At 52.0% G+C, this 16,320-nt stretch overlaps 8 protein-coding genes across 8 annotated transcripts; 5 read left to right on the forward strand and 3 right to left on the reverse strand.

Moving 5' to 3' along the window:
- Positions 1-1,275: 1,275 nt before the first annotated feature.
- Positions 1,276-3,413, reverse strand: COCMIDRAFT_9585 (uncharacterized protein; the record flags this gene model as incomplete). The annotated part of the gene is made up of 4 exons (XM_007694729.1): positions 1,276-1,853; positions 1,917-2,976; positions 3,026-3,081; positions 3,140-3,413. 4 exons carry the CDS (start codon positions 3,411-3,413, stop codon positions 1,276-1,278), a joined length of 1,968 nt encoding a protein of 655 aa, XP_007692919.1.
- Positions 3,414-4,160: 747 nt separating this feature from the next.
- COCMIDRAFT_108501 (uncharacterized protein) lies at positions 4,161-6,294 on the reverse strand (the record flags this gene model as incomplete). Its single annotated transcript, XM_007694730.1, has 2 exons — positions 4,161-5,879; positions 5,929-6,294. The coding sequence occupies 2 exons, from the start codon at positions 6,292-6,294 to the stop codon at positions 4,161-4,163; spliced, it is 2,085 nt and encodes a 694-aa protein (XP_007692920.1).
- A 99-nt stretch (positions 6,295-6,393) lies between these two features.
- On the forward strand, positions 6,394-6,597 carry COCMIDRAFT_41132 (uncharacterized protein; the record flags this gene model as incomplete). The annotated part of the gene is made up of 1 exon (XM_007694731.1): positions 6,394-6,597. One exon carries the CDS (start codon positions 6,394-6,396, stop codon positions 6,595-6,597), a length of 204 nt encoding a protein of 67 aa, XP_007692921.1.
- A 1,266-nt stretch (positions 6,598-7,863) lies between these two features.
- Positions 7,864-8,914, forward strand: COCMIDRAFT_108506 (uncharacterized protein; the record flags this gene model as incomplete). Its single annotated transcript, XM_007694732.1, has 2 exons — positions 7,864-8,094; positions 8,204-8,914. 2 exons carry the CDS (start codon positions 7,864-7,866, stop codon positions 8,912-8,914), a joined length of 942 nt encoding a protein of 313 aa, XP_007692922.1.
- Positions 8,915-9,785: 871 nt separating this feature from the next.
- Positions 9,786-10,703, forward strand: COCMIDRAFT_9588 (uncharacterized protein; the record flags this gene model as incomplete). Its single annotated transcript, XM_007694733.1, has 1 exon — positions 9,786-10,703. The coding sequence occupies one exon, from the start codon at positions 9,786-9,788 to the stop codon at positions 10,701-10,703; it is 918 nt and encodes a 305-aa protein (XP_007692923.1).
- A 423-nt stretch (positions 10,704-11,126) lies between these two features.
- COCMIDRAFT_9589 (uncharacterized protein) lies at positions 11,127-12,248 on the forward strand (the record flags this gene model as incomplete). The annotated part of the gene is made up of 2 exons (XM_007694734.1): positions 11,127-11,346; positions 11,404-12,248. The coding sequence occupies 2 exons, from the start codon at positions 11,127-11,129 to the stop codon at positions 12,246-12,248; spliced, it is 1,065 nt and encodes a 354-aa protein (XP_007692924.1).
- A 696-nt stretch (positions 12,249-12,944) lies between these two features.
- On the forward strand, positions 12,945-13,934 carry COCMIDRAFT_108474 (glycoside hydrolase family 43 protein; the record flags this gene model as incomplete). Its single annotated transcript, XM_007694735.1, has 1 exon — positions 12,945-13,934. One exon carries the CDS (start codon positions 12,945-12,947, stop codon positions 13,932-13,934), a length of 990 nt encoding a protein of 329 aa, XP_007692925.1.
- Positions 13,935-14,066: 132 nt separating this feature from the next.
- Positions 14,067-15,879, reverse strand: COCMIDRAFT_108469 (uncharacterized protein; the record flags this gene model as incomplete). The annotated part of the gene is made up of 2 exons (XM_007694736.1): positions 14,067-15,752; positions 15,814-15,879. The coding sequence occupies 2 exons, from the start codon at positions 15,877-15,879 to the stop codon at positions 14,067-14,069; spliced, it is 1,752 nt and encodes a 583-aa protein (XP_007692926.1).
- Between the last annotated feature and the right edge of the window lie 441 nt (positions 15,880-16,320).

Raw genomic sequence — 16,320 nt, forward strand, 5'->3', positions numbered from 1 at the left:
CAAAGAAGAAGAGTTCCGCAAACTTGAAGGCGAAATCGTCCGCCTAACCACCGAACTCACCTTCGCCAAAGCCGAACTCGACGGTGCCTACGGCACCCGCGCCCAGCGCGCCGCCGACTCTGCTGCCAATCCGGCCATCAAAAAAGAACTCGACGAGCTCGCCGACCAGAACCAGGCCCTCCGTGGCGAACTCGAGGCCCTCCGCAAAGTCCAAGACGTGGCCTCCCAATCCGAAGCCGAAGCCCGCCAGTCAGAGCGCAACCTCAAGGCTGAGCTCTCTGCCATGGCAGCGGAATACGAGGCTCTCACTCGTGATGCTATTGCCAATGAAAAAGATCGCGATGCGCTCGAGTCCCAGATTGACAAGCTAAGAGATGATAAGGAGGCGCTTGAGCGGGAGCTCAGCGATGAGAAGGTCAAATGGTTGGGCATTAGGAGTCCCGGTACCCCAATGGGAACCGGATCCGGTGCTATGCAATTGGAGATGGGAGCCACGAGTATTAGGATGCTGAGAGAAGATTTCAGGAAGATGATGAGGGATCGCACGGCCGAGGGGCTGAAGGCTTTGAGGGTATGTTTTTTTTCTTCTTTCTTCTCCTCTTTTTCCCCTGACTGTTTTGGGGAATTTGATACAGTGTGACTGACGTGTAAACACAGGCTGAGCAAGAAGAACGGAGAAAGCTAGAGGCGGTCGTGAGACAGTTGCGCAAGGAGTCGTTGCCGCAGCGGTCCAATCTCTCCAGGACCATGACAACGCCGCATTAGAGGTCTCATTATTCCATGCCACCCTCTTGTGTTCTCATGGGTCAGAAGATATGACGTTTGTTAAGATAGAACGATGCTGATCACGTTTACTTAATTTTTTTTCTCTTCCTGGGAGGAACCGGATTTTCCTTTCTACGCATCAATTGGAAAAGATATATCCTCATGTAATCTTGTTTTGTATACCCTTGCTTGCTCTTCTACTTTTTTTTCCCCTTTATCCTCCTCCTGTTTTCCCCCAGAGAGGAAAAAATTTATGTAACCCCTTTTTTTCTTCTTCTTTTCGGTTACCCTTTTTCTACGCATTTTGCATGTCATCATGGTAGATTGAAGTACGTAATCTAGACTTTTGATTGGCGTTGAGGGGGGGGGGGGGGAACTCGTTCTACAAAGCAGTAGGCAGGGGACATGTAACGCAGGTATAGAATACTTGAAAATGTTTAATGTCATGTTCATCTTCATGTTCTCTTTTATTATTTTTCTTATATCTGCAAGATGACTAGGTTGAGGTTTTTAGGCTTCAATAGCAACACTAGGTCCCACATCCTTGATTCTACCTTCCAACCTAGGCGCAATCGCTCGTGTCCAATTGACCTGGAACTCGCCGCCGCCCAGTTCGTCGCAGAGTGAAGGGTTGCCCTTGAGACCTGCTACGCGCCACCATTTGCGCATTACACGGCGGATCATTTCGATCTGGTGGTCTGAGAACTTGATAGGCTTTGATTTATCTTCTGCAACCAAGGGACCATCGTCTTCGTCCTCGTCGGCATCCGGGTCCGACGATTCCGACGAATCAGGCGCACTGGACTGGTCAACGACTCTGCTTATGCTGGGGTGCTGGGCAGGTGCGGGTTTATCTGGTGAACGAAGTGAAGGGTCATAGAATGCGTGGCCGTGATTATTCTGGAGGTTCGTTTGGATAGAATTGAACTTGTTGTTCATTGATTCGCCCCAGCGCTTCCATTTACCCATGACTTTGAGCGACATGAAGTATTGGCGCAGGATGGTGGAGATTAGCACGCCGTTTTCTTCGGATACGATTTCTTTGGCGACACCGCCTTCTTCTTCGATTAGGAGGGATGTGTATCCATCTGAGGAGATATTAGTAAAGAGGGTTTTGGGTCTTGTTCGTTAGCAAAGACGAGATGACGTACCTTTTCCACGGCCCATATAACCCCGCGTAGCTAGCACATATTCTCTCGTCTCATCCACTGGCTCCTCACCAATCGTAACACTCTTGACGCGCGAATGAGGCGGTTGGGAGTAATCCGCTTCAAAGGTAATGTTTGAGACTTGGGGGAATCGGCCTTCCAAGGCTGGGTAGTTGCTCACACCATTTTCTAGTGCTTCTCGTATCGCTTTGCCAGTGACTTTGAGAACAACGACAGGATCCTCAAACGGAAAGCAATTGACAAGATCTCTCAGCTTCAGCACGCCAGGCGGGTAGATTTGATCACCCCGGATAGTCCCGGCTGCCATGATGCAGCAGTCGGCCGAGTAGTAGTATCGCATAAGGTCACAGACAAAGTTGCCTATGTTTGACTCCTTTGTTCGTACAGTGGTGAATCTGGCATCGAGAGGCGCGGCAGTGTACCCAATCGGCTTATCCAGCCTCTTCCTAATCTCTCGTGTCTGCTCCTCGACCAACTCCATGGCTTGTGGGTCTTGAGGTATGCTACCGACAACGTCCCGCCGCACAATCTTAAAGTCCCAGCCCTTACCCTCTGGCTTTCGCCATGCTTCAATGTGTGAAAGCTGCTTGAAGTCTGTGCCGGATCGCAGTACCTGTGTCCCATTGATGAGGCTGTACGAGTAGTAGTGGTCATGTCCACCGAGAATTATGTCAATCAACTCTCCTCCGCACTGCTTTGCCAACTTATTGTCATTTGGCTCACGCTGGTGCGACACGCAAACAATAATCTCAGCACCCTGCTCTCTTAGTCCCGGAATGAGCTCCTTTGCCGTCTCCGATGCGCTCTTGTAGATGATATCTGGTGGTAAAGAGTTGATTGTGTCGAGCCACTCTCGTTCAGCAAGTCCAATGACACCAACTTTGATGCCGTTGGATGCCGTGAGAATGACTGTTTTCTCCGCGTTTCCAAGCGGTACGCCGTCGCCGAGGGCTGGGTCGTGAACGTTGGCAAGAAGCCATGGGAATTTGCATTTGCTTGTGAGGTAGCGGTACTGCTTGACGCCAAAATCGAGGTCGTGGTTCTGGTTGAGGGTCAGATATAGCTGAACTCAGGGAGATGGATGTACGTACACCAACACAAGACACGTCTGTACCAATGGTGTTGAGCACAGGTACCATGTGACGGCCTAGTTGTGTCCATCAGATTCATTTCTCAACAAAGGTCAACAATCTTGGTTTCCTGACCTTTGGTGATACTGCTTTCAATGCTTGGATTAAAGGCATCTCCTGAGAAGAAGGTCAAGAGGTTTGGCTGCCCTTGGAACCTCTCATCGTCCCGGTAGTAATTGACCAGAGTCTGAAACCTTGCATAACCCCCAACCGGCTCTCGAGACCCGGCCTCGACATGGTAAACATCATTGTAGTGTAGGAAGCGAAGGTCTGGCGGGGCGTTTGGGGCCCCGCCTTGAGGCTCGCAGATGAGCTGCTCCTCAGCTGAAAGGGTTTCTGATGATGCCATTGCAGAGTCGACAGAATGAATTGAAGAAGGACCGGGCAAAAGGAGCAATCTATGGAATTGAAGCACTTATGTCGGCCTCTTCGAGCGGTGAGATATGCTGCATCATTGCTGCGAGTTGGCGCGCCAGGGTCCAGATGGCCCGTTTGGCTGCACGGCATGGCATTTATACACTGACCAATGACAGCGAGGCAGTTTCACGACAGAAGTGGATCTCCAGGGGCAGTGCTGGGGTTGGCGGGGATCCGGCAGCCAGTCCACACACGACCAAGTTAAGTAACATGCACACGCGTCAGGCCCTTCGGCTTCCACCGCTCATGACACTACTATACCAACCAACCACTTGGTCAAAACATGATTATCTACACTCAGCTATGCTACACAAAGGGACTACGATGGTGGGCTCATATGCAATAGTAGCGATGAGAACTCGAGGATGCGCTTCTCAATGCAGGATCCAACAACCATGCAAAACGCCAGATAGCCTGCCATGGCGGATATCGCACGCCCAGCTACCACTGGCCTAGCAAAAACAGCGCCACGATACCTGCCTTTCCACAGAAGAAAAGAAAACGCCGCCAGAGCCCACACAAATGAATCAAAAGAAAATCAGACCCAAGCCGGAAGCCCTCAGAGAGCATTCCAACCATCCCAGAGATTTAACCTAGCCTTGCCCTTTCCCTTCGGGCCTTGCCTAGACCCAGCTGTCGCCGGACCCGTCCCAGAACGCCTTGAACTCCTTCCTAATTCCTATTGTCTACTACTTCCCGGACGGCCCCCCTTGGCCTTGGCTTTGGCATGTGTGTCCTTGCACTCGTCGCTGCAGAACCATTTCGCCCGCCCCGTAGGCGGCTTCTCAAGGTGTACGCAGCCGAGATGGAACCACTCGCGCGGGCAGTCATCGTTGTCGCAGGCAATCATGTTGCCGTACGACACTTCGTTGCAGTAGCAATATCGCGGCTCGTCTCCGTCTTCTTCTGATTCCACCTCAGCCTCAGCTTCGGGCTCGGCTTCTTGATAGTCTTGTTCTTGTGCAACAGAGCTGGCCGCCGATGATGTAGGGTTCGATTTGACCTGGGACGTGGCCTTCATCGCTGGAGATGCATTTCCAGCATTGGTGTTTTGTTGTGCGTTCCTCTTCTGGCCCCGTTTCGATACGGTGCCAGCACTTGTACTATTGTTCTCTGACGACGTGTTGGAGCCGGCATTGTTTGCATTGCGGCTGCTGCGGCTCCGCGACATGGCTACCTCGGGAAAGGCGCCGACAACGGGCGTCGAAGTCTTGGACGTTCGGCCGGGTCGGCCTGAGGCTGGGGCCGGCGCAGGGGTATCAATCTCCATGCTTTCTGGTTCTGGCTGCCCTAGGTCTTCCACCTTCATGTTTGATGTTTCGAATGTTGGTTGTGCGTCTGCCGGCTCTTTCGGAGTCGATGTCACTTTTGTCGAGGCATTGTCCCGTGCAATACCAGCAGCTTGTTCGATTTCGGCAATCACATTGCTGGTTGGGACCTGCTGTACAGAGTGGGAAGAGGACGGTCGACGTCCGGGCGGGACATCTTGATCTTTGCCTGATGTCACAGATGTTGCCGTAGAATTCTTGCGAGCCCGCGCCGACAGGGGTCGATCTGCTGCGCCGGCAGTGGCTTTGTTGATGGCAAAGTTGGCAGCCAGGGGCGATGCAGCCATGGGAGGCGAGTATGGCGGCATTGGGTTCTTGCGTTGCGCAGGCGCGGGAGCCGCTCGTGGCTTGCGCTTCGCGGCGCTGTTCTCTGGGGCTGGCGTGCCTCGCGGGCTCGATCCACCCCGCGCTCCATTGCTGACAGCTTTCAGGGCGCTGCTTGTGGACCGTTCCATAGGAGGAGCAGCCGGTGCTGCTGCAGCGAGGGCCTTTTCTGTTTTCTTTCGCTTGCCATTGGGACCTGCACCATTACTCGATATACCTAAGCCAATCCCTCTGTTTTCAGGTGTGGGCGCAGTCTCCGCAGGTGCTGGTTTCCTCTTCTGGGGTTTCTTTGCTGGTCGGTCATCAAAGTCCGAGTCAACCTGCTGGTGCCGATTGCGTTTATTCGCGTGCATCGCCTCGCGCCGGGCCTCGCTTTTTGCAGCAATGGAGTCGACATCATGCACGTGTTGGGCCGCTGCCGCAAGGTTATTTGCCGCTGCCACTTCACGCCGCTGCCGTTCGTGGGACTGGCCACCCTTTTTCTTTTCCTCCTTGTCTGCATAAGCCCAGTGGGTGAGGCTACCGTATCGTGCTTCGTCGCTGATCTCGCCATCGAGTTGCGCGTATGAGTGGTGCATCCGCATGAGGCCCTTGTCCTTGGTGGCCTTTGCGCCCTGAAGCACTACCAGTTTCTCGTCGAGCGTAGGGAGCATGTTTGCGATGAGCATGCGCAGGCGAAAGAAGAGCTGGCGCTTCCGTATCGCGGCCTGCTCTTCCGGGGAGAGGGTCTCAGGGTTCTGGGACGGCTGCAGGTGTTAAGCTTTTACAGCTACCCTAGGTGACGTCGGTACTTACGTTGGCGCTATTTTCCGCTCCCGCTGCATTCTGGCCAACAGCTGATGCTTGAGCCCTTGTTGTGACGGGCTGGTGGGCAATCTCGTCGAGCAACTCGTCGAGCAAGTGTTCCGGGTCGTGCAGCTTAGCCTCTACCTCCTTGAACATGGAAAAGTGCTTGATGATTTCCTTAGGGAACGCATCGACGGCGCCTGTGAAGTGTGTGAGGGCTGGCAGGAAGCCGGGCGCGCTGGTCGAAGCCTCGGGTGTCTGTTCCATTCCGCTAGCAGCAAGTCGTCCGGCAAATGTGCGCGCATAGTAGTTTGTAGGTCGGACCGTGGCCCTGCCCTGTCTCGTAGAGGTTCGTGTGCCTGTGTTGGGCGGCATCGTGGCTGGAGCAGCGCTGGATCGGGTGGATGGCGTTGGAGAGGCCGCGAACGCGCTCAGCCCAGAAGCGGGTGGGTAGAATGAACTTTTGTGATAGAAATGACGTATGGGCGCATGTCAAGCGACAAGAGAGAGTTTGCTGGCGTGCCCAGCGATTTGCTTGTCGGAGAAACAGAATGCAGCGTTGACCAGGAGCTCCTCACTACCCGTCGACAAGCGCGAAAAGACGCCAAGGCTGTTGACGGAATTGAGCCTCTTCACGCACGTGTGTCCGTTATCGCTGCTAGCTCCGCCGATAGGTGACTAAGCAAAGGTGACCTCGCGTTCCAGTTTGACTCGACTTTCCCATTCCAAAATGCACAGTCTCAACATGGATCTTCTTTGTTTGCGCTGATCTGTCCAGGATTTCCGGTGAGCGGCGTCTTTCTGGTGTTAGGTTCCATAGGCGCAGCTCGGCCCAAACTTGCTTCACCCCTCAAGGTTCCTTTAGAAGTCCACTGTCGCGTACCGATTGAGACGATTACCTCTCTCCATCATCGATTGTCTGGATTACGGAAATTGTGACATTTCTGAATTCATTCATCAGCCATTGTATGGTTCCCAAGCACTTGATTATACCAGGCTCCAAGTACCGTTGGCTGCCAAGAGACTCAATTTTGAGCAATCAGAGATGCAGGGGCTTCGTTCAATCGACCGTTGCAAGATAACCAGGTGTTCATGGAAATTTAAATTGGCCTTGTAGCTGTGACTTGGTGGCTTTGTAGAATGGGGTAGTATACGTAGGTTGTCGCTTCCAAACTCATTACCCCCTACCATAGTAGTCACTTCACAGTGCCAAGTCTCGAAATTTGCAAACATGCGCACAACTATGTTCTTTTGCCTGTTCACTATTTGTCGATTCTAGAGGCAATAGTTCTTCGGATCGTCTCCGACACTTGCGAGCATCGTCGGGAGATTTCATCATGTCTCTCTCGCGTTCGTCTAGTGCTGTCTTCGTCAGAGATCACTCTAACGCCACGATGCCCGGTAGTTCGCGATTGCTGTATTATTTCATTCAATGATAAATATGTGATCACCTTGGTCAAGGCTGATCACGCATGCTGGTCCATCCATGATGCGGAGGCACGAGGGCCAAATGCAAACGCGGCATTGGCCAGTCACCTGGCAGGTCATCGTATCCCATGGACTTCGCAGCTAGCTTCAATCGCGAGGCACATGGTTGTGTGATGGGCTTCATATGGTCTTGGACCATGCTCGTCGAATTGTACGTCGGGGCAGTGAATTACGGCTGCATCATGCAGTTCATCCCTGGGCGTCAATGAGGGTGAGCTGGCCAAGCTTTCAGTCAAACGGCGCAGCTATTGTTACTGGGGACTTGAATTCACTACTCGTCTGCCTGCCGCAATCCTACCGCCACGTACCCTCTCTCCCACTTCAAAAACCTCTCGCCCAGCAGCGTCGAGACCTCGTCCGGGACCGAATTCTGTCAACACCAGTAGACTAACATCTCACAGTCACCATATCTCATCACTATTCCTTTCTAGATTTCTTCTCAACAGCGCTTTCAGCATGTCCGCCAACTGCAAGGTTGATCTCCCGACCAACCCCCTCCCGACTGAGGTCACTCGTGCCGAGATCATCCGCAAAGCCATGAGCCTCAACAACCTCTTGAACGAGCCAACTAAGAATTTGAAGGAGAGCAAGGCAATTGAACCAGGCTCGCCTCATGATCCACTCACCGCCGTGAAAGCGGAGGCCTCGTCGCCTAGTGTGTCCTCAGACACCCCCATGGCTGAGCCAGTAAGTGTTTGCCTCGCTGAGCACTTGTTTCTGAGCCTCTCTTGCAGCACCACTGCAACGCACTCAAAAGATGCCTATAATAGAGACTAAACAAGCTTTGTGTCAACAGGATGTGCCTGGTAGTACCCCAGAGCAAGCAGATGACAATGAGGATGTCCCCGATTCCCAGCGCGAATTCATCTGCATGAACGACCGACACACGCGCTGTCAGACTGGTCAGTATACCAAAGACCTGTCGCGTAAGGTCATTTCAGATCACTTTGGCCGCAACAAGGCCTGCACACGTGACATTACCGAGTGGCCACTCTTCTGCCGCAAGCACTACCAGCGTGCGACGTACGACAAAGCAAAGTGGCAGATCCGCAAAGTTCACCTCATCCTGCGCCAGTTCGACATCATTGAGAAGCAGTTCCCCGGTGCCACCTACAAGGTCACGCTCAAAAAGTCGGAGGAAATCCGCCTGAATCAGTACTCGCGCCAAGTGGCCTCAGGTATGAGCGCCGAAGATGCTGAGAAGTTGGTTGCGCCTGCTCCTGGAAAGAACTTTGAGGCGCCCGTCGAAGTGCTCCGTGAGCTGGACCTGTCGCTTGGTGGTGGCAAGACCTATAAAGAAGTTCGAGACATTGTCGACGTCATTCTCCAGATGCTTGAGGGGAATGAGTGCGAGCAGGTTCCTGCTATCGAGTTTCTTCCCGAGCTCCCCGGCAAGAGTGTGTCGCCTGTGGCGGTCCCGGTCAAGACTCCCGTTACAAAGTCAACAAGGTCTTCCAAGCGTGTCTCAAACAAAGGTTCCGTCAAGAAGACGAGCAAGAAGGCTTAGACGGTGCTATCCTTGCATCGTCTGGCCTAGTCGTCTCTCGTAGGTTTGTATACTCCTTTGTCCATCTCATCCATTGCCCTGGTGTTTGTCAATGCATCTCCAGTATTTTCTTTGTATACCGACAGTGCTGACCTTTTACCATCTGCAACAGAAGTACCCACCCGGTTCCTCTCTTCTTTCTATTCTACTACCATACGCAGTCACCGCCCCATCCGCTTCGAGCAAACCAGCAAGACTGTCTGTATGGGAAATTGTATTTGTATAAATTTTTCGGGTTCAGTTTCTACAATATCTTGTATCGTATCCGGAGGGAGGACAAGTGACTAGTCTCTCTGGAGATCCTTGGTTAGGGGTCATGTGATAGAGGTTGCTGATGGATATCACACGTGTCTGGCGTGTACGGGGATAAGATCACAGAGTTGAAGGCGGATGTGGGATTATTACCTGCAAAATCATGTACATGTATTAGGAATTAAGAATTGTAAGGAACCTTGCTTCTTATCGGCTTTGTGTGTAGTGATCGGTCAGTAAGTTTCGCCTGAATTGGCACTGCGATGTTCTGTCCTGCACCCTGGTCTTTCGAATTGCAATCAAACCCCCGATTTCCTAGTGATATCTATCAATTTGATAGATAGTGGGGAACTCAGTTTGCAGTGAAGGTGAGGGGATATAGGGCGCCAACTCAACGAAGCTCATTTTCACCGCAAGGTTCCGTGAAGCGGTATAATGGCTCTTGTAAACCTCATTCCTTCTGTCCTTTCTTACTTACAATTAAAATACTACGATATTCTCTTATCTTGCTGACACCCAGGGACATACCCTGGCTTTTACATTAGACTAGTGCAATCCACTAATGTCTTCCAGACTGACCATGCGTGAAATCTTACCATACGAAGGCACTTTTAGCTTCATATCGAGCCAACTAGAGACCAGCATCAAGAACTCTCTACCCCACTATGACAAGAAGGACCCAAGGACATGGCCTTATGTGACTTTGGCTACCATCGAGGAGCGTCGCCCTTACTACGGCTACCCAGATCTTCCAGCTGGCGTTGCTTACGAGCGGTCGGTCATGCTGCGATACCACGCCATGTACTCGGCTGAAGATCGCAGGCAAAGCGTTGCTCTAAACGGCTCGTTCCACGAAAGATATCCTTGCAACTACAATCATTACGATCAGCTGAAGGACTGGGTCGGTATGTCCAAGGCGGAATATCAGAGCTACATGGCAAATGCCACCGAAGACATCATGTACATGACAGAATATGCATACGATGACGGGTTGTGCCTTCCAATACGCCAATCGGCTGCTACAAGAGGGAACAGGACTCTGAATAGCGAGTGCTGCACAAATAGCACATGCATCGAGACCAGACGCGAAGCCGCCAAACTCCGAAAGGAAATTCCGCTCAAGGAAAGCCAACTCATACACTGCCAGCAGAGCCTCAAAGAACTTGAAGCAACCAAAGAACGAAGACACAACGCGCCAGGCGACACCCAAGCCGAACTCGAGAAGCAGCGACAACGTGCCGATGCAGCAGAGCGCGAATGCGAGATCCGCAAAGCAAATAATATCAAGCTACTACATCGGGTACGGGAGCTAGAAAGAATCGTGGTACAGAAGGATGAACTTGAAGCGTATTGCAGTCAGTTGAAGGAGGAGATTGACGTGCTCAAGGGAAAGCGAAGGCGAGATGTTGTGGAATCAGATGCTGATGAGGATTTGATGGAGGGATATGTCTCCAGTGCCCAGAAGACGAGGTCGTCTAGCGTGGATTGGTCGTACTAGGGGATGGAGGTTGAAATGTAAGAAATGATGTGAGTACAAGGAGTAGTCGAGGACGCCGCGGAGTTGCTGCAGATCGGGTTCGGCAACGCTAGGCCTTTTCCATGCCAGTTCACAGGCCTTATTCCCCGCCCTTTTGCGTCATCCTCGCACGTTGTTATTTGTGGTTCGAATACTGCGGGGCACTGCTTCAATGAGTAACAAGTCAGCCATTGGGCTTGGCTGGGCACTTTGCTTATCAAAGCGCGCCCTGTAGCTTTATTTGGTCTGACATTCCCGCTAATAAGATCGAGTGGAGATATAAGATAGCACGATCTGCAAAGCAGCAACATCAATTGAACTGTAGGAATCACAGCTCTTTTGGGCGTCTGATCTTTTTGAAAAATTTTGGAATTACGGCTCACAAGTAGCAACGACACCACGAGAATGGGGCCTTCACGCACTACCCAAGCTGCAGTCATACTGTCAGCATTCGTTCTGCCCATCCTTACTTATCTGTATTTCACCAGGAGCCAGCAGTCAAAAAAGACAGCCGGGCCTCTACCCCCACCAACAGAAATTACTTCGCTCTTCGTACACCCAATCAAATCATGTCATGGAATATCAGTACAGTCGGCAAAGCTCTTACCTACAGGCCTCGATCTCGGTACGGACTTTCCAAATACAATCAGAATTCCAGATTCGAGGATACTAACCGTGTCAGATCGGCAATGGATGTGGGTCGGCTATCCAGAATACGAATTCCTTACCATCCGCCAAAACTCCAAAATGACCTTGATCCGGCCTACGTACGATGAGTCGACTGACACTCTGACCGTCACCGCACCAGCACCAAACTCGATAGATGAGAAGCTAGAGTTTTCCATCCCGGCGCATCCGTCAAAGGAGTGGCTTGATGAGAATACTGAAGCCCATTCAGCAAAGATTTGGAGTACTACAACAGGAACTCGTGTCTACTCTCCCGAGCTGACTGCCCCCTTCAATGCCTTCTTCGACAGGGAAGTACGACTTGTGTACAAGCCGCCTGTATCTGATGATCCTCGACCACTCGGCTCGAATGGAGCACCAGCTGTCCTAGGAAGAGACGCGTCGACTTGTTTTCCCGATCTAATGCCCATCCTAGTTGGTAATAAGAGTAGTATCGATGAGCTCAACACGCGTGTCAAAGCTGCCGCAGACCACACTATTGATGTCCGCCGCTTCCGACCTAATATCGTCGTTAAAGGCGAAAGCAATGCTCCTTGGGATGAAGATCGCTGGAAGACTATCAAAATCACACCAAAGTCTGGCGAGGAACCCATCGTCCTGGACATTACTCAGCGGTGTGCACGCTGTCAGGTGCCTAATGTCGACCCTGATACAGCCGAGAAGCACAAGACGCAGCCTTGGGATGTGTTGATGAAGTACCGGAGGATTGACGAGGGCATCACGTATAAGCCCTGCTATGGCATGTTGGCTGTGCCAAGGACGGTGGGAGAAGTAAGGGTGGGAATGAAGTTTGAGGTGACGGAAGTAACTGCCGAGCATCGATACATTGCTGGTTTTTAGATTATGTAGTAGTTAGAAGATATCAGCAATTTTGTTGCTACAAAGAACAATGGCATGACTTGACTATCAACCCGCGTTGAGAGGACACGTGCGAAGATATGTCTCTGGTCCAATTACATATCACATGTCATGACCAAATATTCCCGATACAGAACCCTACGCGACAAGCGCATCGTAGGACGGGTAAAACGCAGGAGGGCCGGCGACCCGAGGCAGATTGATTGCCAAATCTCAATCTTCCTCCCAAAAAGAGAGCGGCTGCATTGGGTGGGCGGAGCGGAAGAATACACGGCTAAACACCCAACGTCACCAAAAGCTCGTCACAACATCCAACACGGGACGAAACATGTGTAAACCCGCGCCATTGAGCAAAGGCAGGTGGATATTCTTATGAACCGTCTTGGATGCCCAAGTGAAGAGAGCTTGGCCTTGGGAGGATAGCCGTGCCGGCGGGTAAATAGGGAGGGAGCTTGTCCGGTGGTAGGATGAGGGGAGCGAGGGAACCGTGGGGCAACAGGAATACCCCTCCATTCATAAGAGCGGGCTTGTCGTATGAAATAGAATCCATTAAACCATTTATTTTCTTTTTTTTCTTCTCCCAATCCATCCAATCTCCATACGCCAAGGACACATACATACTATATACCTGTATTTCAAGTAAAAAGACAAAGAAAGAAAGAAAGGAACAACACCAACATGGCGGACAAAGACCCCATCGTAACCCACATCTTCACCGCAGACCCCTCTGCTCACGTCTTCAACAACAAACTCTACGTCTACCCCTCGCACGACCGCGAGTCCAACATCCCCAACAACGACAATGGCGACCAATACGACATGAACGACTACCACGTCCTGAGCATGGACTCGGTCGGCGGCCCCGTAACCGACCACGGCGTCGCCCTCCGCCAGGAAGACATTCCCTGGGTCAGCAAGCAACTCTGGGCGCCCGACGCCGCCACCAAAAACGGGAAATACTATCTCTTCTTCCCGGCCCGCGACAAGGAAGGTATTTTCCGCGTGGGCGTCGCCGAGGGAGATAAACCCGAAGGCCCCTTTAAGCCCGAACCCGAATTCATCAAGGGAAGCTTCAGCATTGATCCGGCCGTCTTCGTCGACGACGACGGCGCCGCGTACCTGTACTTTGGCGGCATCTGGGGCGGCCAGCTGCAGTGCTGGCAGACGGGCAAGTTTGAGCGGAGCGCGTACGAGACTATGGAGGCGCAGTCTGGGCCAGCTCTATGCGCTAAAGTAGGCAAACTGACGGATGATATGAAGAGTTTCGCAAGCGACGTGACGGATGTTGTGATTTTGGATGAGGAGGGCAAGCAGCTCCAGGCTCAGGATCACGATAGGCGGTTTTTCGAGGCCGCGTGGTTGCACAAGTATAATGGCAAGTATTACTTTTCATACTCGACGGGCGATACGCATTTCCTTTGCTATGCGATTGGAGATAGCCCCTTGGGTCCGTTTACATACGGTGGAAGGATTCTGGAGCCCGTGATTGGGTGGACGACACATCATAGTATTGCGGAGTTCAAGGGCAAGTGGTATTTGTTCTACCACGACTCGAGTCTGAGTAAAGGGGTGAACCATCTGCGGTGCGTCAAGATCCGCGAGATTGTGTATGACGAGGCGGGCAAGATTAAGTTGGCGGAGAGCCAGCCAAAGGTTGAGAGTAGCTAGACACCCCTATTCTTTCCAAATGAAAATTTCTTGTAGTTACTTCATGTTCGATTTGTATTTCATGTACCGGGATATTTAGATAGATCCACCCCTGAACGCCGTTAAATACTTCACATGTACACTCCCCCCCCCCTACCCAACCCATCCTCTACTATGTACCGACCCACTCAACCTCACCTTCATCATAAGTCCCGCCCTCTTCGCCTCCCCATCCGCCTCCCCTTCATGCAACCACACCCCCTTCCCATCATCAAATACGCCCTTCATATCCACCACCGCTCCACACACCCCATCCGCCTCGCCCCAAGGAAACCAGCTCTGCTCCACCGCCGTCCACACCCCACCGCGTCCCCCGCGCGCATCCCACATGCGATCCCCGCCCACGGCAGACTCATGGTATCCGACTGCAGACTGCGGCGCGCGGAAGTACACGCGGAGTAACGCGCGTCTGTACTTTGCGTACCAAAGCGAATCCCACGTTATCTTCGAGGGTGCGAGGTTGGGTTCGCGAGGTAACTGTGCAGATAGGGCAGCGGGGATAGCGCCTGTGTAGGTGTTTTGGATCAAGGGGACGTCGGTCCAACGGACGTTGCGGTCGGGTAAGGTGTCGATGTTTGGGTCGTACTCGAGGTTTTTAATATGTGTGGAATGGGTGTGCGGGGAGAGACTGGTTTTTGCGGGGTCTGGACGCGAGAAGGGTGTGTTTGCGTTGTCAAGGGCGGCTGGAGGGGAGAGATGTGATGGGTCGCGGTTGAAGTCGGTGTAGGCGGTCAGGTTGTTATTTTTACTGTGGACGATGGGGATGAGTTCGTCTGGGGTGGTGTAGAGGAGGGGCTGGAAGAGGGTGTGGGCGTAGTCGAGGCCAATGGAGAATTCCTGTCTCGTGAAATTGGAGAGTTCGAGCTCAAGCTTTGCTTGTTTTAGTCTGTGTCTAGCTGCTGATTTCCTGGATCCGCCGTCGAAGAAGTTTCTGAATTTTGCGCCGACAGATATGGTTTCTACCTCGACGGCATCGCGACTCAACTGTTGCTCTGCAAATAGTGTAGCAAACACGGACTGAATGGTCGGCGACTGACTCTTGCGATCCAGAAACTTCTTCTGTGCAGCCTCATACAACTCTCTCAAATCTCTTGCCGGACCCATGACCATCCTGGCGTTGATAAATTTGGCGGGCGTGTCTGAAATCAGCCGGCCAGTCTCAGTAGTGTACAAGTTGTCGGGAGATGGCGACAGTGGCACATATTTGCACGCCTTGTCATCTCCCTCGCACATCTTCTCTGCTCCGAATACAATGGTCTGGTTGAACTTCTGAACCCCGTTCTCGTCAGTTCCATATCTCTTCAACAACCGTAAATTGCTATCTTCAAGTAACTGCTTGTACTGCTTAATCATCACATCGCTTGGAAGCTGGAACCATGTCTGCTGCGCATCAACCATCAGCACCAAATCCTTGTCTTTGACCAACTTCGTGTTGCTCAGGTAATGCAGCGTGTCATTGAGAATCGCCTCGTGTCGTTTTTCACTCGTCGCATAACCAGAATTTAACTGCACCATAGTCGGTGGAGGATAGTTGAGCAACATGGCAGACAGCGTCGATTTGCAAAAGTTGTGTGAATCGTACTCGACCTGCATGATGAGGTGGAAGTTGGGCGTCGTTTTTTTAAGTTTTGCCGGTACATGGTCGATTTGGCCGTTTTCAATCTGTAGCGTCAAGTTCGAGGGTGTCTTGAACGACGAGCTTATGGATTCGGGTAGGGTAGGAAGGTATGCTCTCCAGGGATAATATGAAGACATGCTACGGTATCTTGAAGACAACTCCTACCGTGATGTCAGTGTGTACCGTCCGCTTCATGGATGCTGCATGTGCTTTGCGGCATACCTCACGGTGTTTCATTCCTGTCAGCCCTAGAAAAATCGACAATAACACAGCAACCATAACCACCATCCTTCCCCTCCTCGTACACACCCATTGTATCGCTGCTCCGCCAACCTCCTTTGGCGATGGCGTGGGTGAGGTGACCTTTGGGGTAAGCAAATCGCCCACCATACTGGCCCGCCAAGAAAGTCTGCTAGTAGAGACCAAGGGCCCTGAATATCACTAGCTGAAAAAAGAAAGGGCTCCCTGGCCCTGGCAGGTCGGAACAATAGAAGAGGAGATAAAGAGAAAAAGATCATTTGAGTTTCGACCCTCCCGGTCGAGTAACCACGACATATGTATGGTAATACAAGGTACTGACCAAGTACCGCCGCAACGGGGCCTATCGCACTGTGGCACCCTTCCTGGCAATTCTCCGTAATCTCATGCGGAAGTCGTACGTAACGTCCATCCCTCCGTGGCGCAAATCCCTGTGTGCCGCAATCGGCCAATCAGCTCGCTTAAATCACG

Source organism: Bipolaris oryzae, assembly GCF_000523455.1.
Source record: "Bipolaris oryzae ATCC 44560 unplaced genomic scaffold scaffold_237, whole genome shotgun sequence".
In the NCBI taxonomy this organism is placed as follows: Eukaryota; Fungi; Ascomycota; class Dothideomycetes; order Pleosporales; family Pleosporaceae; genus Bipolaris; species Bipolaris oryzae.